The sequence below is a fragment of the Zeus faber genome (assembly GCF_960531495.2).
Source record: "Zeus faber genome assembly, chromosome: 4".
Classification (NCBI taxonomy): Eukaryota; Metazoa; Chordata; class Actinopteri; order Zeiformes; family Zeidae; genus Zeus; species Zeus faber.
The window spans coordinates 14530042-14547528 of NC_137191.1; the positions used below are offsets into that span (position 1 = coordinate 14530042).

Here is a 17487-nt window from a genome sequence, read left to right on the forward strand (position 1 = left end):
ATCATCTTAAGCCCAGTGGGCCTCAGGCCCACCTTACCTTTCGTAATATTCGTGAAAGATTCCTTCGTTGTGAATGAATTTAAATGAACGACTCAGGAGACGGGAGTAACTCAGACCAACTGGAGCTGGACACACAGACATTCACTGAGTATAAATTGTCAACTCACTGATTCAAAGCCAAACTTTTCGTCCATTAGCCATCGATGGAAATGTGCCGCTCTCATTTATTCAAACAATTGGCTGATTTTTTAAAAATCATTGGGCTGAATTCGTTTTGCCCTAATTCAAGACAAATCAGGCGAGGGCGTGTCACTGTGTAATTTGTGTGCTTTGTAATTACACAATTCTGTAGTAGGCTGATATGCAGATCTGATATGCAAACCTTGGGGCTAGTAAGAAATTGAAACCTCCAGTCCCAATCATTATATTTCAGATAGGTTCTTGCCTCTTGCTCCATCCTTAATGATTTCCCTGGCGTGCATGCACGCCTTGCTGAAAAAAATTGAATGTACCCATCAGCCTATCAGCTGTAGCATGCCACTATAAATGGGCTGGCCGTTCTGCTCCCAATTTTCTTCAGTGACCATTCACTGGAGAACGAAGGATCCCACCACAGCGACACTTTTCAGGGTCAGGCTCCCTTGAGCGACGGTGTGACGCCTTGCAAAATTGTCGCCGGCGGACTCCTTACCAGAAAAAGCGGCCTTGACATTATACCGGTATACTTAGTGTATACCGGCGTAATGCCCACACACCACACTTAGTGTGGTGTGGGGATAGGGTGGTTTGAGCAGCCATACCTGACCTGGATCTAGGTAATTGGGATCAGAGTGCCTGCATACCTGTTGCTCATTGGTTGGTCTAACGAGCAACAGGTAAAAGCCGCATCCCCACACACACTCAGGAGAGGAGCCCTTGTCAGGCCAATTCCAACAAGCCCTCTCTCATCAGTTAATTGGTGTTTGACCCCGTCTTCTGTGTCTCTGTGCCAGAGGTCCCTGAACACGCCATTTGGGTGGGCACGTGGTAAACGAAACTGCCACACTGGCACCTGAACAGTGACTCTCCAGCACGGGGAAGGGACACAGAGGGGCTGTCCGAAGACGCCCTGGAGCCACCAGTGGGTCAACTGGCAGGCTCAGCACCAACCCTCTACCGACTGGCAGCAGCAGCACCCAGGGTGTCCGGCGGAGGACCGGGGGAGAAGCAGCCGCAGCAGCCACCGCCAGGGCCCATCCAGCAGCCAGACCACCCCTCCAAGCAGCCCCCGCAACAGCCAAGTCCAGCCACGCCTTCACCAGCCAGCACAGCAGCCCGAGGCCACATGCGCCGGAAAGGAGGAGGGGCCAGTCTGTCGTTGCTCTGGGGAGGGAAGCCAGTGGACCGTGGTGTTCTGGGGAACCAGATCCAGTTACATTTTTTTTGGACATTTGTTGGTTTAGGGTATGGGAAACCTGTTTCAGAGTCCGGTGTTTCATTATTTTAATGTACAGGAACCCTGCGTCAGAGTCTGCCCTTTACAGGTATCACAACCCTGGTTCAGAGTCTGTTTTAGGCATTTTTTTCATTTTTGTTCTCAGCTTGTGGGTGGGTAGGCTTCAGCCAGGTTTTCTCCCTGGCCTCAGTTTGATGTGGGGGGTATGTGGTGTGCGTATGGGGTGGTTTCAGCAGCCACACCTGACCTGTATCTAGGTAATTGGGATCAGTGTGGCTGCATACCTGTTGCTCATTGGTTGGTCTAACGAGCAACAGGTAAAAGCCGCATCCCCACACACACTCAGGAGAGGAGCCCTTGTCAGGCCAATTCCAACAAGCCCTCTCTCATCAGTAAATTGGTGTTTGACCCCGTCTTCTGTGTCTCTGTGCCAGAGGTCCCTGAACACGCCACTTGGGTGGGCATGTGGTAAACGAAACTGCCACACTGGCACCTGAACAGTGACTCTCCAGCACGGGGAAGGGACACAGAGGGGCTGTCCGAAGACGCCCTGGAGCCACCAGTGGGTCAACTGGCAGGCTCAGCACCAACCCTCTACCGACTGGCAGCAGCAGCACCCAGGGTGTCCGGCGGAGGACCGGGGGAGAAGCAGCCGCAGCAGCCACCGCCAGGGCCCATCCAGCAGCCAGACCACCCCTCCAAGCAGCCCCCGCAACAGCCAAGTCCAGCCACGCCTTCACCAGCCAGCACAGCAGCCCGAGGCCACATGCGCCGGAAAGGAGGAGGGGCCAGTCTGTCGTTGCTCTGGGGAGGGAAGCCAGTGGACCGTGGTGTTCTGGGGAACCAGATCCAGTTACATTTTTTTTGGACATTTGTTGGTTTAGGGTATGGGAAACCTGTTTCAGAGTCCGGTGTTTCATTATTTTAATGTACAGGAACCCTGCGTCAGAGTCTGCCCTTTACAGGTATCACAACCCTGGTTCAGAGTCTGTTTTAGGCATTTTTTTCATTTTTGTTCTCAGCTTGTGGGTGGGTAGGCTTCAGCCAGGTTTTCTCCCTGGCCTCAGTTTGATGTGGGGGGTATGTGGTGTGCGTATGGGGTGGTTTCAGCAGCCACACCTGACCTGTATCTAGGTAATTGGGATCAGTGTGGCTGCATACCTGTTGCTCATTGGTTGGTCTAACGAGCAACAGGTAAAAGCCGCATCCCCACACACACTCAGGAGAGGAGCCCTTGTCAGGCCAATTCCAACAAGCCCTCTCTCATCAGTAAATTGGTGTTTGACCCCGTCTTCTGTGTCTCTGTGCCAGAGGTCCCTGAACACGCCACTTGGGTGGGCATGTGGTAAACGAAACTGCCACACTGGCACCTGAACAGTGACTCTCCAGCACGGGGAAGGGACACAGAGGGGCTGTCCGAAGACGCCCTGGAGCCACCAGTGGGTCAACTGGCAGGCTCAGCACCAACCCTCTACCGACTGGCAGCAGCAGCACCCAGGGTGTCCGGCGGAGGACCGGGGGAGAAGCAGCCGCAGCAGCCACCGCCAGGGCCCATCCAGCAGCCAGACCACCCCTCCAAGCAGCCCCCGCAACAGCCAAGTCCAGCCACGCCTTCACCAGCCAGCACAGCAGCCCGAGGCCACATGCGCCGGAAAGGAGGAGGGGCCAGTCTGTCGTTGCTCTGGGGAGGGAAGCCAGTGGACCGTGGTGTTCTGGGGAACCAGATCCAGTTACATTTTTTTTGGACATTTGTTGGTTTAGGGTATGGGAAACCTGTTTCAGAGTCCGGTGTTTCATTATTTTAATGTACAGGAACCCTGCGTCAGAGTCTGCCCTTTACAGGTATCACAACCCTGGTTCAGAGTCTGTTTTAGGCATTTTTTTCATTTTTGTTCTCAGCTTGTGGGTGGGTAGGCTTCAGCCAGGTTTTCTCCCTGGCCTCAGTTTGATGTGGGGGGTATGTGGTGTGCGTATGGGGTGGTTTCAGCAGCCACACCTGACCTGTATCTAGGTAATTGGGATCAGTGTGGCTGCATACCTGTTGCTCATTGGTTGGTCTAACGAGCAACAGGTAAAAGCCGCATCCCCACACACACTCAGGAGAGGAGCCCTTGTCAGGCCAATTCCAACAAGCCCTCTCTCATCAGTAAATTGGTGTTTGACCCCGTCTTCTGTGTCTCTGTGCCAGAGGTCCCTGAACACGCCACTTGGGTGGGCATGTGGTAAACGAAACTGCCACACTGGCACCTGAACAGTGACTCTCCAGCACGGGGAAGGGACACAGAGGGGCTGTCCGAAGACGCCCTGGAGCCACCAGTGGGTCAACTGGCAGGCTCAGCACCAACCCTCTACCGACTGGCAGCAGCAGCACCCAGGGTGTCCGGCGGAGGACCGGGGGAGAAGCAGCCGCAGCAGCCACCGCCAGGGCCCATCCAGCAGCCAGACCACCCCTCCAAGCAGCCCCCGCAACAGCCAAGTCCAGCCACGCCTTCACCAGCCAGCACAGCAGCCCGAGGCCACATGCGCCGGAAAGGAGGAGGGGCCAGTCTGTCGTTGCTCTGGGGAGGGAAGCCAGTGGACCGTGGTGTTCTGGGGAACCAGATCCAGTTACATTTTTTTTGGACATTTGTTGGTTTAGGGTATGGGAAACCTGTTTCAGAGTCCGGTGTTTCATTATTTTAATGTACAGGAACCCTGCGTCAGAGTCTGCCCTTTACAGGTATCACAACCCTGGTTCAGAGTCTGTTTTAGGCATTTTTTTCATTTTTGTTCTCAGCTTGTGGGTGGGTAGGCTTCAGCCAGGTTTTCTCCCTGGCCTCAGTTTGATGTGGGGGGTATGTGGTGTGCGTATGGGGTGGTTTCAGCAGCCACACCTGACCTGTATCTAGGTAATTGTACCTTGCACCTTGTCATGACACGTCTATCTGCTCGGGGCTAATTCCAACTAGCCCACTCTCTACAATAAACTGACATTTACAACCCCGTTGTCTGTGTCTCTGTGCCGGCGGGCCCTGACAATGCTACTTGGGTGGCGCGTGGTAGGCGAAACTGCCACAGTCGGATTTTATCTACTGGATGTATCTGGTGGGTCTCTGTCCTCCTCTGTGCTCTGCACAGCATCCCTCACTTTGCCCCTACACAGACTAAATCACACTGATGAATCCGTGTGAACTGCTTATTCAATATGCAAATGAGGATGACAGTCCCAGCGCATGATTGGTTTAACCACCAACAGACCTTCCCTGTTGGTGAGTCACGATGCTATTTTTAACAAGCGGGATGTCGCGTATGAATATAACGCTGTTCCCACTGCTCTGTTATACCTTGGAAGTCTAACACTTGTATAACATGTATAACAGTATAACATGCCTATCGGTTGGCCGGTAGTACCAGCAGAGCTACTGCCTTCTCTCTTGACAGCAGGGCGTAGACTGTCTTCATCTGACGCCAATAAGGACGAAGCTAGAGGGCTTCATCTATGATCACAGAACTTGAGTTAGAGCAAGCTACTGCAACTTTCATTACTCAGACCCTGAGTTTTCATTTTTTCATGCTTTCTCACCAAAATTAGCTTCAAGGTCGTTATTGACGATAAAACGCAATAGTAAATTGCGTTTGTGTGAATAAGAAAATATTGTAATGTATATATTGACTTCATTGCGTTCATTATTTATTTTTTATTTCTTTCATTTGCATGCACACAATTGACTGGGAAAACAGGCATGTTGGCAATTTCAGTGAGGAAGATAGCAATGAACACATATATTCAGACAAGGTCATGTACAGTATATACGTATACATTTAATATGTAATTATTTTACTTTGACAATGTAATTGCAATGCGGAACTAAAGTCATGCATCGGTTTTGTGTCGGACCGTTGAACAGTCACTCGTAGCCGCAAGTCAAACTAGCCTGCTCCCAACCAGGCCAGCTCCAAGGCATGTTGCCATGGTAACCTACCGCCATCTTTTCTAGCAGGATGTTAGGAACCTGCTTATACCGGAAGTTAGTCAGGCTAGAGGAATTCCACCTCGCTCACGGTGTGAGCAACATTTACGTAATAAACCTCCGGTTGCTCAAACAGCCATTATTTAATGTGTCAACGGTTGTAAACAATCATGAGAGCGTGTGACCTGCATGGACAAACTGCATCAGCAAAGAGGCTCAGTTAGTCGAATCTCACAGATACGACACTTACTGTATACGACACACGATCATGGATAAATGCCACGAAAATACAGCCTAAAATGTTCACCACAGAAGTGATTAAGCAAAAATACGCATTATAATAACAGACAGAAAACACATCATTATTACGCATTATTCGCACTATTTCATTTGAGGAGAAAAACAATCTGCACCCCTGAACAATGGACAAAAGTAATGTAGTCCATGGTCACCTGTTAACCCTATGCCCTGCGTTCATACTGGGTTATGTTTTTCAAAGACCGAAGGATGATTTCAACCCACATGGTCAACTCTTAACATGGTGACAGATCCGTAAAGGCAGAGGCACCCATGTTATGGGAGTCAGTGGGTCCAATAATCGCTCTGTGTAGGATGAATATAGTGAAATGTTACAACAAGGGCGGATGGTGCTTTAATGATTTTTTATTTTTTTTTGCAGTATTTATTATGTTTTAATTTCTTTCAATTCACTCATGGTCATCAATACTTTTCCCTCAGCAGAACAACTAAATGTATTTAAAAATTAAATACATATTTAAATGTTTGCATGGCTCCCTCTCCTTAACTTGAAGTTTCGGAACGGGGTACCAGCTTTAATTTGACGGGTCTTTTTGACGACAGCAGTCCTACATCGAAGATTTCCAATGGGATCTGAGAAGAAATGACAATTAATATTGCCTTTTAATATTATTGTTACAATGAATTATCATAAAATGTTACAAGCAAATCGTGTTTGATTGGCAAGCTACTGATCAATACCCCTCTCCGGAGATTTTGTCAGCTCATTCCAGTTTGATAACAATCAATATATGGTCTTACCTCTGTCTCCTCACAGATAGAGAAGCTGAAGCTCTGCAGGATCTCTACCATTGCTAGTTTCATCATCACCAGAGCAAACCGCATGCCAATACAATTCCTTGGGCCGGCTCCAAAGGGCAAGTAAGTGTACGGGTCGATTGTCTCCTTGTTCGCTTTACTGAACCTAGAAATATAATCACACATGAGCAAACTAACAGTGACTGCAATTGCAAGAACAGCTCTGGGCCACGCCTTCAGTTAAGCTCCCCCTTCAAGAAAATTGGTATGGACCTCATCGGGCCATTGGACGGTCCCGGACACCGTTTGTCCGGGAGGATTATGCAACGTGGTATCCCGAAGCGTCCCGAACGTGGTATCCCATTTAATCTGGATCAGCACGTAGAAGTATCAGACAAATGGTCTGGTGTAACGATTAAATAAGACGTTGAAAAACATGATTTGTAAGTTTGTACACGATGAGAGCAAAAAATTGGTACAGGTGGTTGGACCCTCTGTTAATTGCAGTTTGTGATGTTCCCCAGGGCCTCACCAGATTTTCTCCCTTGGAGCCCCTGTTTGGCGAGGAAACCCAGGGGACCTACTTAAAGAAATCTGGGAGGAGGAAACACCAATAAAAACAAGAACCAGTCGGTCCTCTACCTGAGAGCAAAACTCAATGCACTTGCGCATTTATCATGGGAGAATTTGCTCCCCGTGGGAACGTCAATGACGCCTGCTTGATAGAAAGGCTCAGTTAAGGCAATTTTCACCAGGGTGAATTGCTTGTCAAATGGCGAGGGCGATCACACAGCCAGTGGGAGAAGTTGATCTGAGATTGCGCATTGTAAGTGGGGACAACACAAATGTACCACTCAGTCCCCTAAAAGCATGGAGGGAGGTGGTCCCCGGTCCTCACTCTGGGGAGAGGGGGGGGACAGCATTTGATGCAGGCGGGGGAGGGAGCGGTAGCTCATCTGGAAAAAAGGTGTGAGTAGTTGAACTGATAGACAGAGACTTAAAAATCACTCATCTCTGTCTCTTCGGGTGTAGAAAACCATGTAGTCAAGGCCAAAGTCGACTGAAAAGTAGTGTTTGGGACACTTGTTTACATTCTGGTTGTTGATTATTGAGTTACATATTAGTTTGGGGCCAATGTCCCCTATTTCTGAGTTCATTAAAAATGACTGGAAAGATGTAGACCTTACTTGCATCCCAACCTCTCTGTTCATCTGAATCAGGCCGCACAAAAGAGACTTCTGTCACTGTGTCACACATACTGTACCTTTCAGGTTTGAACTCCTCAGGATTTTGCCACAGATCAGGATCCCGGTGCAAAACCCATACAGGCACCATCACAACTGTTCCTTTCGGAATGACCAAGCCCTTGATCTCCACAGTCGCCTTGGCGACACGCTCCAGACGTGGGACAATGGGATATATACGGAGAGACTCATTGACCACACTGTCCAGGTACTCCATCTGCATTAAAGCCTGATATTGGACAGCAGCCTGTACGTACATACAGACACACAATAACCAAACTCTTCTTCACAAATGTATACCAATGTAACCACATTCTTTCTCATATACTAGTTAAAGGAAAACTAAAACACAAATTAAACACTCAAATGACCTGTGGGCCACTGGCCAGGTTGTCTTCTCCTGCGCGGAACATCAAGGGAAAAACAAGCTGTCCTGTTTTCTTTTTTGTTAATGTATTTACACTGAGCAAAAATAGACACCTAATCATTGAAATAGTTCAGTTGTATTTTATTTTTTATTGTGTTTTATATTCTAATAACATTAACTTGTGTGTGGATTTATTAAGCATTGTGGTTTTAAAATTTATATTCGGGCCAGATTTAACAATATGTCAGAAACATGTAGCGGGCTGCAATAAATGGACTCAGGGGTCGAATGTGGCCCTCGGGCCTGTAGTTTGGAACCCCTTAATTAAAAAGTTGAAAGTATACACCAATTACAAATTTACCAAGCCCATATTATATTAAACGGTTTCACTCACAACGTGGTCCTATCTAGCTCAGAAACGTTTGGGCATTGTGTTTTTTACCAGCCTTTCTTCCAACATACCTTGTTAGGGAAGGTAGAGTCGATCTCCTTCTGCAGCTTTGTCATGACGTGAGGGTTTCTTGCCAGGTTATAAGCCAAAAGACACAGAGAAGTGCTGCTTGTCTCATAGCCGGCAAAGAGGAAGATCATAGCTTGCGAAAAGACCTCATGATCGCTCAAACCTGAGCGAGAGGCAGAAAACATCATGCAGATCTTGTCCTTGTGTGTTTTTGGGAATACAATGCGCGTTCTCACCTGTGATTTGTTCCTTTCCATTGGATTCCCCCTTTTTTTGGGAGTCCAACATTAGCTGTAGAAAATCCACTCGATTCTGGGAGCAATCGTCCACAAGATAACATTAGCATTAACGGCGTCAACACACACACACACACACACACACACACACACAGACGCACACAAAGATGGAGTCACACCTTCTGCGGGCTGGCCTCGCGACTGGATTTGATCTTCGCCAGCGCCGCATAAAAGAAGTCTGTGGCAGAGGTTGGGAAAAACGCAAACCCCATCCTCTCAAAAATTGGCCCCATGACGGGGAAGAAGGCTGGGGAGACACAAGAGGTAGAACGGATCTAGGCACCAATAGTGATCTATAAAAGGTGACCTCGCACGGTTGAGTCACCCAGTTTGAACGATCCCGTCGGAAGGACATTTCTTTACCGACAATAAGGAAGAGAGGATTGAAGAGGTCAAACTTCAGCATCTTCTTAATGTTGGTGACGAAGGGGTCTGAGGGGTTGTTGATTGAGTCAATGTCTACGCTGAGAGATGTGCTCGAAACCACGTCCATGCTGTAAGGTCCAAAGAACCTTGGGAACACACACACACACACACACACACACACACACACGGACACACACACACACGGCCACACGCACCCACACACACACACACACACACACGCACACATGCACACACATTACTAACCCCAAATAAGCTGACTTTAAATTGTCCAGTTTTCATTAAAGATATTCACGTCTTAGTAAGTGGAGTAGAGCGCAGCACAGCGCGACTTACTCCTTCAACTCGAGAGCCTCGTTCCTTTCCACCGCCTTTTTCATACTGCTAAGCAGGTTGGTGGAGTGCTTCTTTATTATGCCAAACATCTGAGACAAACACAGCGAGATCCATTGAAATAGGATAGTTGGAAAAGTGGGTTGGATCAGTCATAACGTGCCGCCTGGCTCTCGTCACTCCTTCGGTTGAAGTGGTTGAGCGGGTTCTATACGACAAGGAGCACAGAGGAGAAAGACAAAAGGGCCGCACCTCTTTCAGTCTCCCGGAGGTGAAGGAGGGAGAAAGGATTCCCCGGATCCTTCTCCACTGCTCGCCCTCGGCAATGGATACAGCATCGTACAGCTCCCCGTTCAAGTGGAAGTTCTACAATGCATGGTTTTCGGAAGTCATGCCGTACCGTCTCTCATGTCACATGTTCAAGTGTAAATTTAGTCACTTTAAAAACCTGAAACGAAGCGAGCTCACCCTGCGATCTGTGAACAGAGACCAGGACTCCTTGATGAGGACCGTTTTTATCATGGCCGGGTCTGTGATGCACAGCAATGGCTGACGACTATCAAAAATGCTAAACACAGAGAAGGACATGCGCACATTTTAACTCAGTCCTTTCCACGCAACACAAATCCACAGAGACAACATGATGTCGGTTGACCGGTGTGTGTCCATCAATCAGGAAACATGAGATACGTCATTACGCATACATGTACAAATGCAACAAAATAAAAAGCACCAAAAACAACGACGCACACAGTCATAATCCAAGATATTACAGAAGATCTATCCGAGATGGTAGAGGAACCCAATGATACTCACCCCCATGTTTTTCCATACTTCTGGAAGCATTTCATATCAAAGTCACCAAATCCCTAAGAAGAGCAATAAAACAGACTTTCAATAAACAGCAAAAGTGCTGATGCTACAAATCAATTATCATGTGCTTATCTTTTAACCCCAAGTCCTGGCTAAAGATCAAGGCTGACCAGGCCCACGCAGGTCTCCGGATGCGATAACCTATTTTTACAATGGATTCTCGCCGCTCTTTAGCTATTCTGCTGTACATCCTTATGTTTTTGGTTTCTTTTGTTTTAATCCTGGTTTTCATTGTTTTCGTCGTCATAATTTCCGCCACAATGGCCCGTCTTATTCTACTGATTTGGTTTCATTGTGATTTCTTGTTTGATCTTAAGCCTCTGAGGAATACAAAAGATTACATAATTATTACATAATGATGGTATACACACACACACACACACGCACGCACGCACACACACACACAGGCACGCACGCGCACGCACACACACACAGACACACACACATGAACACACACACACAGACACACACACATGCATGCACACACGCACGCACGCACGCAAACTACACAAGATACAACAAACAGTATAGTTATATATCTTAATATATATATATATTATAATATATCAATAGCGAAGAATTCTTCCTACTTTTCTATATGCCAGCATGGTACCAAAGAATGGGACTGGTTTGGGACCAGGGACACCCATCTTCTTGAATGTTCTATAAGGCCAGTAGGCATAACTGTGCATCGCAAGCAGAGGGAGAGTTGAAAAGATTAAAGGAGAAGAGAAGAAAGATTAAAACTGAATTCAAGAATGGACAAAACTATTGTCATTACAAAAATAACTGAAAAAAGACAGCGCTGGCGATGAAGAAATGGTTAGAGATTTCGCAAGAAATTACTTAAAAAAAAAATATATTTTTTTTTACACTTTCTTTTATTTATTTCTTCAAACTTGATTTGCATAAAGAAAAATATGTATTTTGAAGTTTGTTGAGCGTGTTTACTTCTTTCTTGGTGCCATTGCTTTACTCTTCCAGATGTATGCTCAAGTAAAGACGAAAATCACATTACTTATTGAAATGCATGTAATTGATAATATTCTTACATAGTGAGCAGCGTGACGAAGGCAACCAGAAGGGTCCACGTCTCGGCGGAGAGATAGAAGAAGTCGCTCATCTCTGCGGGTTTTTTCACCTCACTCTGTGGCAGTGCAACCCCTGGCGAGTCCCAACTCCAAATGAAACTCTGCCGCCCATACCCTTAGAATTGGCCACAGGTACAAGTGTGTCAGAGGTATGCAACGACGACAAACATCCAGTTAATAGGTGAACAAGAATGACTAAGCCCTTTGAGGGGTCATGTTACAAGCATTGGCAATTCCAAACACACCCGCATGAAACCAAGCATCTCGGAAAAAAAAAGAAAGGGAGTGTAATACATTAGGCTACACGTCAGGGGAAATAATGAGACCTGAAGAGAACCTGCTTTGTTTACACTCTGGTTATGTCACAGTAGAGGCTGGAAGGGCGCGGCCCCGAGGCTCGACCTCCGATTCGTGCAGGAGTCCAGATTTGTACTCCTCACATGCAGTCATCCAAGGACGGAGCAGTGAAATGATAACGGGCACCATTGGTTGTGTAAGAGTTCGAAACATTAAAAAAAGTAAATAGTAAATCAGAAAAATGTAAAAGATATAAGCAAAAAATACATGTATGGGAACGAGTGAGTGTGTGTGTGTGTGTGTGTGTGTGTGTGTACAGTAGTGCAACAGATTAATAGTACAGAGAAGATTAGGCATCATTTATGCAGTTCTACAGCTGAATTCGTCAAAATGCTGTATTGCAACCCCTCTTTGACCACATAGACAGTGACGCTCTCTCTCATTTTGGTTTGGGTTGGTTGGGCCAATAAAAACATTATATCGCAGATAAATATAAATATACAGGCTATGCACAGATGAATTAGTGTTAAGGTGAATGTGTGTAGGTGAAGGTTGCACTTCCTCGGCTGCCAGTCTTGACTTCTTCACCGTGGTGCTAGAGATAATGTCCGTGTCTGGTCCTCAGTGATGTGAACACCAAGGTACCTGAGTCTGCTCACCCTCTCCACAGGGCTCCCAGTTTATCCTGAGTGGGCCGTGTCTCCTTTGCTTCTCCTAAGTTCACCACCAACTACTTGGTCTTGCCGACGTTCAGGGAGAGGTCGTTGGCCCGGCACCACCGTAACAGGTCCGTCACTAATATTGAGAATATATGAACCACATTTTTCTAGGTACAGCATCATATTAAATTTTAAAGTTCCTGATTTTTCTATTTTATTAGCCACGATACCTTTTTGTGGAGCTCTGTCACATTGACTGGTTGAAGATACCGGATTTTGGGGCATTTTTTGACAGCCAGATCAGGTCTAAAGTATAAGGAATAGGAGGAGGTAGACAATACAAGGGAACAAGTCCCAGAGAGTCCAAAAGGCAACGATGTTTTCCAAAATACATCCTGCGGGGCATGTCATGAATTGACGATATACATGATATAATGAAGCACAGTAAAATAAGGTTGATTGTGCGTATTTTCATTACCTAAGACCTCTGAGTGGGTGGACAAAGTGGATCACTGCTAGGGGAAGCACTTCGCCACCTGGTGGAGATGCAGGGGAGCCGGGCAGGCGTACAGCGCCAGGCGCAGCTCCTGGTGGGGCTCGTCAGCCAACGGAGGGAGCATCAAGCTCGGCTGCTGCGGTGTCCGGACGGAGGGCCACCGATCGCTGCGCCATGGACGACCGGGGCGGATGACCCCGAGGTCAATCTCACCACCTTCGAGGGCACAGGAGAGGTGGGTGTGCGTTCGGCCGACGGCAGAGTGGGCACTGCGCCTGCTTCCCCTCCTGACAAGGGGGGCGCAGGCGGCTACACTGTCATCAGGCGGGCCATCCTGGACCGACTGGGACACGCCCAGGAGGACTCAAGGACAAGAGCTGTATCCTGTGTACATGCTCCCTCTACATATCTTCTGGAGTTGTTGTTGGCTTCCTAACTTTAAGTATCACAATGGGGTATCAACTTCAATTTGATTGGTGTTTTTGGCATAAGTATATATACTTTTTTATTTATTTATTTATTTATTTATTTATTTATTTATTTGTTCATGCATTCATTCATTTAGTAATTTATTAATTAATTTGTTTGTTTGTTTGTTTAGTTATTCATTTAACTATCTATCTATCTATTTATTTATTTATTATTGTAAAAATGAATTCTTATAAAATGCTGTGACAAGTAGTATTTGAGAGGCAAGGTACTTAATCTAAACCTTCAAGATACCTATTCCATTATGTAACCATCAGTATCTCTGTCCTGAGATCTTGTATCAGATGATGACATTTAAATACCAATTTTAGGAAATCAAACATGGTCTTACCTCTATCTCCTCACAAACGGAGATTATGTCATCTGTCATGTAAGTGAACGTTGTCATCACTTGCCTAATGAGAAATTCTTTGAGCTCGTTTGCAAACAACTCGACCGGCTTGTCGCAGTCCACGGTGCGGTGGCCCTTGTCTGCCACAGCGGCAGCTTCTGTGGAGGGGAGTGTTGCGGGACTCTGCGATGTGTTGAATTCTCAGGGTGACGCCGAAGATGAACACGTTTTGGGCTCTTGTTCAACAGAACCTCTTAGCGCACGTACCCTCAGACCACAGTTCTGCACTAGAGGACACTTTAAGATGTTTTCTCTAACGTAGGGGCACCTACAAGGTACTTGATCTTAAATGTACTGGAAGTACTTGTCATATCCGGGGCAGAACAAAACTACAATTCATATGAAACAGTACAGGTGTGTCGTGACGCTTTCAAAGGCATCCTCAGGGCGCCGCCTTCCAAATGCTCACTTGGCATCGATCCCTCAACTTCCCAAACATGTAGTCCTGGGCCTCCAGCAGCTTATCTCTTTGAGCCAATGAGTCTTTACTGAGCTCGGTCATCTCCTCCAATCATCAAGCTCCGTTCCAAGAATCTGAAGACTTGAACGTGTCATGGCAGCGTCTGAACCATCATGCCGCCGGGTCTCCTTCGCACTCAGCCCTGGTCTCCGGGCGCTATTAAACAGGCGTTTGGGGCGCTGCCTTTCAAAGCTCACTCAGCATCGAACCCTCAAGACCTGCTACACCGACTTGTGTTTTTTTTGGCCACGGAGTCTTACGCGGGAACTACATCGGGCGCAGCGTACGGCCGTGGCACAGAGTGCCATAAGTGCAGGGTAACCTGTCACTATCTTTGCTACGCCTACCGGGGAAACCGGCGAGACACCACAAAGTCACAAACCGGGCAGATTTAGGCGGAATATGATGCAAACTACCGGAAAGAAAAGGAAACGCGGCTACAACCGAGACCGGGAAGCTACTTATAACTGGGTGAAGCAGGTGGAGGCAGAAGACGGAGGAGAATACGACGTGAAGCCATACAGTACACATGAGGCTCACAAAGGGTAAAGCAAGAGATGGTAGGAGCTCAGGGGGAGAATAGAAATGTTTCTTTTTTTAGGTTAGACTCTATATCAAACATTTTAGGCTGCCCCTCAGCACTGGTAACGTGTCCCACATGCGAACAGGTATTAAGCAGATGGCAAACTCTGGACTTGAACCTGTGACAGCAGCACTGATACAGGCAGCGTCTGACCCGTCACACCACAGAGTCCAGCTGGGTGCCGGCTTTTCTGAAATGATGCCAACCCCGCCGACCCGGTGTCATGCCAAAAAGTGAACGTCCGACCAAAAACTGATTGCCGTCCGCTGGGTGGGCTATAATCTGTCAAATATAGCACTCATGAATGAAACCAATTCATTTTGAGGCATAAACCACATTTCAGTCACAAGGGAGGAGCTGCAGTCACTTTTTGGGAAGCAAAATAGTTTTGATTTCTTGCACTCAGTGAGGTGGAGGAGGGCCTCACATTGGTGCTGCCTGGGGCCTCCAAATCACCAAGACCGCCCCCGTATAACATTAACATCTGTAGTGATGCCTCAAAATAATCTCAATATCCGACAGGCCCGTGATTGATATGAAGTCCAGTTCTCGTGGTTGCCTCTGGATTACCTCAGGAATCAGAGTTCTTCCTTGAAGGGCCTGGTTTTCTTCTTTCCAAATATGGAACAGGGGCTGGATGAATATCAGAAAGGTTCAAAGTACAAGTGCACTCAAAAGTTCATGTGAACTGAATGGAGATAAGCCGTCCGACACATGGACTCTTTGTCCTATTCATCAGCATGTTCTTCATGTCGGTACCGGCTATACATAATTTAACCATTGAAAGATTTAATTGAACTTGAAATTTCATTGGTAGTGATGGTGTCGGAATTCTCCTGGTTAGCAGTGGTGTTTAATGGTGATGATCAAGGACAAAGGAGTTACTGAGAAGTTACGACAACACGTTGAATTCTCAGGTGAACCACATAGCTGACCATGTTTGCTCCAGGAAATAGGGGAAAGTATGACTGTGAGTCCAGAGAGTAGTGATGAAGGATTTGCATCTACCGGATGTTCAGCATCGCTATATGTCCTGTGGAGTTGGTGCATGTGCTTGTGATCTTTGCATATACTCCTGCTTGTCTGGAAGTCCAGTGATGTGCCCTTGGAATTGACATCTATTCATGCTGCTTTAAATGTGATGTTTGCCTGCATGTATTAATAAATCCAATTTTGTATTCCAATTTTGCAAATAGATCCACTGAAAACATAAGAACATAAAAAAACATAGCTGTGGTTGTTCTTGGTTTGAAAAGAGACTCAAATATGTATTTATTTATGATCCAATATCATTGCACCTATTAAAGATATGTCAGGTTTCCTACACCTGTCCCCCACCTATGTGTACGTACACACACACACACACACACACACACACACACACACACTCTTGCGTAAACAAGTATCCTGTCTTAAGAACCTACGTTTGAATGGTGACCTCTATGATGCAGTTTGATTTGCTGAGGATGACAAACGGAGACGGGTTGGTGACGTCCTCCTCTTTCTGATTCCTGCTGCTGCTGCTGCTCATCATTGTCACTCATGTTCATTCTCAGGCTGTTTCAAGAGCCTTTTCAAATCCTTCGCTGTCCCTGTCCCTTATCTCCCTGCTCAGATGTTTAAAATCGTGAATAATCACTCTCGAAAGCTGACGGACATTTTGGGGACCAAGGCACATAACGGAGAAGTTATTACTGCGAAGGCGTGAGTAATCCCCAAAAATCACTGCTCACTAGAAAGCCATTCTTCTATCTTACTTTCTGTCTTGCCACAATACCTTGGTACTATTACTTTATAAGTTCTATTATCGTGCGATAAATACATTACATTATTACTTGAAAACGCCATGAACGACACACGCAGTTTAATGACGCCAAAGGAGATGAGCGCAATAAGGGTGATTTTACAGACACACACACACACACACACACAAAGACCGAGAAATAAAAGCAATGCATGCACCCATGCACACAGACACAGATGCCGACACACAGACACACAGACACACCAGAAAGACCATTCTCGCTTCTTGCTGCATCTTGCAGAGCGGCATTTCATAACAGACCTAGATACAGCAGTCTCACACTCACACACACACACACACACACACAGTGTAATAGCAAATCCAATCTCGACGGGCTTCCGGCTAATTATTTTAAAAGACAATGTCAGCGTCAGGGAATGGAGCTTTCTTCATTCATGTCCCTGCAGCTTGGGTGGATAACAGCAGCTCTGGCTATGAACAATATTTACAATGCCGTTGCAATCAACTTAATTTTTCGCTGATGGAATCTGTTATATTGCAGAACAAAACGAGCCGTGTTTTGCACGCCTTTATTCACGCCGCACCTCATTTTTTACAGTAGCTCTCACCAAAAGCCTTGATCCACTCAATTATTGTTATGAGAGAGTCAAGTATTTGAGGCTTCTACTATTCCGTTCCAGTACTGATTCACCCAGTGAACTGATTGGGTGTTGATCATGTCTCCAAGGCGTGTGTTGAGTATGAGGCCTGATGCAGATAGACTACCTGGAAAGCGGGGTCAGCGGGTCCCTCGGGTAGAAGTGGAAACTTTAAGATCCAAAGTACAATCACTGTATGGTTACAAGCAACATGCACCAC

The 17487-nt window shown here is 46.7% G+C and overlaps 1 protein-coding gene across 1 annotated transcript; it reads right to left on the bottom strand.

The window, feature by feature from the left end:
• Window positions 1-5133: 5133 nt before the first annotated feature.
• On the bottom strand, window positions 5134-11559 carry LOC307229608 (cytochrome P450 3A40-like). Its single transcript, XM_079999609.1, has 13 exons — window positions 11451-11559; window positions 10989-11082; window positions 10342-10394; window positions 9994-10093; window positions 9778-9891; window positions 9529-9617; window positions 9172-9320; window positions 8928-9055; window positions 8749-8824; window positions 8515-8675; window positions 7706-7932; window positions 6445-6607; window positions 5134-6276 (listed from the first exon to the last, which is right to left on the bottom strand). The coding sequence occupies exons 1-13, from the start codon at window positions 11519-11521 to the stop codon at window positions 6187-6189; spliced, it is 1515 nt and encodes a 504-aa protein (XP_079855735.1). The 5' UTR covers window positions 11522-11559; the 3' UTR covers window positions 5134-6186.
• Window positions 11560-17487: the final 5928 nt, after the last annotated feature.

What these genes read in the sequence shown, in the direction of transcription:
- LOC307229608 (XM_079999609.1), bottom strand. Translation starts at nt 11,521, where the DNA reads ATGAGCGACTTCTTCTATCTCTCCGCCGAGACGTGGACCCTTCTGGTT. An exon ending in CCATGCTGGCATATAGAAAA is followed by an intron (nt 10,395 to 10,988) that starts GTAGGAAGAATT and finishes TGCTCTTCTTAG; the next exon opens with GGATTTGGTGACTTTGATAT. An exon ending in CTATCTGTGAGGAGACAGAG is followed by an intron (nt 6,277 to 6,444) that starts GTAAGACCATAT and finishes ATTTCTTCTCAG; the next exon opens with ATCCCATTGGAAATCTTCGA.